The following is a 6,000-nucleotide window of genomic DNA, read 5'->3' on the forward strand; positions in this document are numbered from 1 at the left end:
ACGATTTCTAGCAGCCCCGCTCTCTCTCCTGTCCAATTAGTGCCTAATCACTCTTGCGTTCTGCTGATTACGGCTCGTTAGCTCGCTACTCAGGAAAATCAGCTTGTTTTTATTTTACTCCGAAGATATTTTTTTAATCTTTTTTTTTCTTTTCCGTGTGTTTGTCCTATTTCTGCTCCAGCCGGATATCCCGTAAGGCTTTCGGAGCCTAATTGCAGTCTTTATCTGTTCGGCTTCCTCTCGGCTGGAATGCATATCTGAACTCTCTGCCACGGTCATATTGTAACTTTTCTTTCTTGGGGCTCTTTGTCTCTGTGCTAGACAAGTGAAGGTTGTGTGTACAAAAGGCATCATTATTGTTATTGTGCCTCTTGGCTTGCTGAACTGAAAAAGGGACATTTCAAGGAAATTTGACCATCAGTTGCAGAAGACTATTAATTAGTAACCTTTAGATGAAGGATAAGTAGGCAATGGGTTAAAGAAATTTGGAGCACATGATTTGTATATTTTCCCCATGTCTGTGTGATTTTTCTCTGGGTACCCTCCCACTATCCAAAACAAACAGGCAGGTTCTTTGGCTCCTGATAAAACTGTGCCTATTGTGTGTGTGTGTGAATATGATCTTGATCTTAGCTTAAAGGACTGATGGAAATGATGTAATATCTCTAAAGAGCTACGAAATTTGTCAGCACTATATAAAAGTATATATATTAAAAAGTAATAATTATAAATGTATAATAATCATCATAAATATAGTTACATAGGGTTGAAAAGAGTCCATCAAGTTTAACCCTTCCAAGTAAACCCAGCACACACAACCTATACTTACTTATCTATATACTCACATACATAACTATATATACAAACATTAATACTAAATGTAGATATTAGATATTAAAAAAGGCTGGGTACCTCTGCCTTATCTGATGTAACCAGCTCAAATTAGGAGCTACCACCACCAAGTACTTATATAGTCAACTGTTGGAGTCCCAAGGAGATGACTTTGCCCTTTGCCATCTGGCTTAAGTAATTGAGATAATGTTTACAGGGTAACCCTTTTGAAATAAAAAATAACAAAAGTGGTATAAAGGTGATACCTTTATTGGCTAACTAAAGGCCCCCATACACGGGCCGATAGAAGCTGCCGATATCGGTCCAAGGACCGACTCGGCAGCTTATCTGCCCGTGTAGGGGCAGAAACGAGCGGACTGGCGCCAAGCATCGCCAAGCGAGCGGATCTTATAGTGTATGGGGACCTTAAGATAACCAAGCTTTCAGAACATTTTAGTTCCTTTTTCAAGCTGATTACCCTGAAAGCTTGCTATGGTTATCTTAGTTAGCCAAAAAGGGCTCTGGCACACGGGGAGATTAGTCGCCCGCGACAAATCTCCCTGTTCGCGGACGACTAATCTCCCCGAGTTGCCATCACCTGCCATCCCACCGGCAGGTGATGGCCCGCGACAAAACTCCCTGTTCGCGGGCGACTAAATCATGGGCTAATACCCCCACACAATATATTGTCATTTTGACATAGGCCAGGAACCTGTAGCCATATAAGTACATCAATTCCCATACACTGTCAATGCAACCAGTACTTTTATTTGTGCTTTCCCGTTACTATACATGAATCTATCCTCAGCCACACAATGTTACATGCAAAATTAGCCTTGCAAATTAGGCAAACAAGGAAGGGGGGTTAGCATTCACATTAGGGGCTAAAAAGCAGATTTTGTTTCCGTAATCCTGTTATCAGACTCAATGTAACTCCAACTGTATGTAACCAGAAAACAAAGGGGCTTATGTATTGGCAGCTCCTCATCTGATACATTATACCTTGACCCCATTGCAGGAGACATGAGATTTTCTTAACCACATTTATATTTTCTAAAACACACCCATTTAGCATTTCCCCAGTGTAAAGCAACTACATTGACTTAAAGAATGAGACCCCCTAGCTATTTATGAGGCGTACAGTGAATTAAACAGAGCAACCAGCAAACTTGATTCAAATCACTCTTTCTATGTTAATGAATCACATCGAGCCAAACTGATACCACTGCAATTAACACACATTCTTAAGCGGGACCTTTGTCCTGCCAAGGACAGACTCCTAGAATCCCCATTATACCCCTGGCAATAGCTAACATTTATTACTGACCTAAAGGAACACTGGGGACTTTAAATACAAACACAAAATTATACTTTGTTAAACATATGAAGTTTATAAAATAATAAATATAGAAATAAGAAGAAACTTGTATTGTGATTAAAAAGCTGTATTTTTCTTGCTTGGGAGCAGAAGTTGTTTGCCATGGGGAAGGTACAACAAAGTAAAGGTCCCCATACACAGGCCGATTATAGCTGCCGACATCGCCAAGCGAGCGGATCTGCCCGTGTATGGCCAGCTTAAAGGTCCCCATACACGGGCCGATAGTAGCTACCGATTCGGCAGCTAATCGGCCCGTGTATGGGCAGAAATGAGCGGCCTGGCCGACATCTGGCCTGAAATTGGGCAGGTCTCGATCGGCCAGGTTAGAAAATTCAGTCGGATCGGGGACCGCATCGGCTCGTTGTTGCGGTCCCCGAACCGACTGCCCCATGGCCGCAAATGTAATCAGATTGTTTGGCCCCAGGGCCAAACGATTGGATTATTCTTTTTTTAAGCCACTTGCTACCCGATATCGCCCACCCATAGGTAGGGATATCGGGTGAAGATCTGATCGCTTGGCGACATCGCCAAGCGTGCGGATCTTATAGTGTATGGGGACCTTAATGATTTCAGTGATATCTGGAGACTTTGCAGCAAAGCCATATTCCAAGGAATACAGCCAGAAAGTTACTTTTAATGCATGCTTCACTTAGTGGCAGGATGCCAGACTGGTGTGTTGTTAGTGTAAAGGGATACTGCCATTTCTCTAAAATTGCTAGTATGTCTTCCACAAGACACTAGCACTTAAAAAAAAAAAAAAAGCATTGTTCTATTTTCATAGCACGAAAATTAAGGTCTGAAGGAGGTCAGGCTGCTTCCAAAGGGCAATCCTCGGGACCTGGTGAAGAAGATGGGCATCAACTGAACAATACTCTGTCCAATAAGAACTATTCCTATGTGATGGGATCCCAGGGCAGTCTGCCTGTCTTGTATTTATTAGTATACTGTATAATGAAATCCCCCTGTATTTCCCTGTAATCTATGTGATTAATTATAGGATCTGGAATAAGACCATCTAATTGGTCTTCCCAGTCCTGCTGTAAATATCAGTTCCATTTTTATTCAGACCAATCTTTTGCAGGCAGGAAGTTTGCATCCTCTTTCTCCCTAACGATCAACCTGCATGGGGTGAAAAAAGGGGGAATTGCAGGAACTTACCAGACCCGCTCCCCCCCCCCCCAACTGCTCCCCCTATACAGGGATCCCAACCTTTTATACCCGTGAGCCATATTCAAATGGAAAAAGTGATGGGGAGCAACACAAGCAAAAAAAAAAAAAGTTTCCATGTGGTGCCAATAAGAGCAATAATTGTCTATTTTATAGCCCCCATGTAGACTGGCAGCATATAGAATCCTCTGTTTGGCATTACACTGGGTTTAATGCAACCAAAACTTGCCTCCAAGCCAAGAATTTAAAACTGAGCACCTGCTTTGAGGCCACTGGGAGCAACATCCAAGGGGTTGGGGAGCAATATCTTGCTCACAAGCCTCTGGTTGGGGGATCGCTGCCCTATAGATATGCTGCCCTTGCACAGAATTCTGTATGCAACATAGTAACATAATAACATAGTAAGTTGGGTTGAAAAAAGACGTACGTCCATCACGTTCAACCATAATGCCTATATATAACCTGCCTAACTTCTAGTTGATCCAGAGGAAGGCAAAAAACCCCATCTGAAGCCTCTCTAATTTGCCGCAGAGGGGAAAAAATTCCTTGTTGACTCCAAGATGGCAATCGGACCAGTCCCTGGATCAACTATGTAGTTTGTTGTATGCAGCACTGCATTTGTTCATGAGCCTCAAAGTGTCCCTTGTACTTCTTCCACAAAGCAACAGCAGTGATTGCAAGCTCTTAGATCCAGTATCAATCTTCTAAATCATACACCCCCATTGATGCCAATGGAAACAAGAATAGTTGCATACAACTAGATATAAGCATAACATCAGTTGTCAAGAGTAATAGTTCTGCTACTGGGTACAGTTTTCTATCCAACTGTTACAGACCCACAAATCCCAGCATGCTCATCTGCATTCAGAGAGCTATATCTCAGTACATGACAGAGGGCTGTAATTACAATGCAAATGTCATTAATTCCCCCCTCCCATCTTACACCACCTTTAATTATGAGCCATGCCTTTAAAAAAATAAACAAACAAATCAGTGGATAGTGAACAAACAGAGGTGAGTGATAATTTAATCAGAATTTTTGCTAATTCACTTATTTGCAAACGAGAAATATGCCACATCAGTTGTATTCCCTAAAACATCTCTATTACAGTTGTGTGCCCTGAAACATATCTCTTACAGTTGTGTGCCCTAAAACATCTCTCTTATAGTTGTGTGCCCTAAAACATCTCTCTATTATAGTTGTGCCCTAAAACATCTATCTATTACAGTTGTGTGCCCTAAAACATCTCTCTATTATATGTGTGTGCCCTAAAACATCTCTCTATTATAGGTGTGTGCCCTAAAACATCTCTCTATTATAGGTGTGTGCCCTAAAACATCTCTCTATTATAGGTGTGTGCCCTAAAACATCTCTATTATAGTTGTGTGCCCTAAAACATCTCTCTATTATAGTTGTGTGCCCTAAAACATCTCTCTTATAGTTGTGTGCCCTAAAACATCTCTTATAGTTGTGTGCCCTAAAACATCTCTTATAGTTGTGTGCCCTAAAACATCTCTCTTATAATTGTGTGCCATAAAATATCTCTTATACTTATGTGCACTAAAAAGAAAAATCTCCAATATTTTCATGCAAACCTTTAGGTAATTACCACATTTCTGGACACACAAAAATTCATATTCAAAATGACTTGTATCACGTCACTGAGAAAAACATTTTTTAGAAACAATTTACAAAGTGACACAATTTCACATTTAATATGCAAAGCCACAAAGTGTATTGGAGGGGGTGCAATAATGGCAAATGATTCCATTGCTAAATATTGTTGCTTACCTGCTGCTTGGAGTTGTAGTCAGTCAGGTTGGTGTTATATGCCCAACTGGCTTCCACACTCTTGAATAGGATAACCTCTGCTGTGCTGTTGTAGGCATCGGCAAAGTCTCTGGCACCAGCCTCATCCTTGGGGTAGGTGCCTGGCAGGAAGGAGCTGTCCAGGGCTGAATTGGTGCCCACCAGCAGGAGGAGCCCCAGGAGAAGCACGCTCATGGTTTGGGTGCCTCCAGGTGCAGCTGTGCGATGCATAATCCCCCCTCCCCCGGCTGTTAGAGAGAGAGAGAGCCACGGCAGGGCTGCAAGGTTCTTATAAAGCAACGGAGAGACCCAGCCCACTCCTGCTACCTCCTCGCACTGATAAGGCTCCATCCTGCTGGGCGAGGGAAGCACAGGGGCATAGGAGGATTTTATTGAAGGCTTGGGGAGGCTAACGGAATAAAGCATGGCTCTATGAGCAGGCAGTGTAAGTCTCTGCTTCAGTCATCAGCTTGCATGATACACGTTTCACTTTTACTGTGGCAGGGCAGCATTCTGGCAGTGCCAGGCAGATGTTGCTTTAAGCACATCATGAGTCCTGGCCCTTTAAATACATCTTACTTAGCACACGTGGCTTGTTTGTTCTAGCTGCAGGCTGCAGCACAATGCTGAGCATGAGTGCCTTGGCAAAGAGTCAGCCGGGCGGGGAAGAATATGCCAAGGGAGCCAAGCACCAAGGAGGAGTCACCCTGCAAAGCCTGAGGAGTTATAGGACAGCTGTTGTATTTTTACCTTTGTAGGGAAGCCCCCACGCAAAAACAAGAAAACATGTTGAGACCCTGGACCAACAGTCAGA

The 6,000-nt window shown here is 42.8% G+C and overlaps 1 protein-coding gene across 1 annotated transcript in view; it reads right to left on the reverse strand.

The window, feature by feature from the left end:
• The window catches only part of ace (angiotensin I converting enzyme), a 37,495-nt gene extending 32,077 nt beyond the window's left edge, over positions 1–5,418 (reverse strand). Inside the window, 1 exon segment of the mRNA NM_001123410.1 lies at positions 5,169–5,418. Within this exon segment, the coding sequence (NP_001116882.1) occupies positions 5,169–5,381 (213 nt within the window). The 5' untranslated portion in view covers positions 5,382–5,418.
• Between the last annotated feature and the right edge of the window lie 582 nt (positions 5,419–6,000).

Source organism: Xenopus tropicalis, chromosome 10 (assembly GCF_000004195.4).
Source record: "Xenopus tropicalis strain Nigerian chromosome 10, UCB_Xtro_10.0, whole genome shotgun sequence".
Lineage (NCBI taxonomy): Eukaryota > Metazoa > Chordata > Amphibia > Anura > Pipidae > Xenopus > Xenopus tropicalis.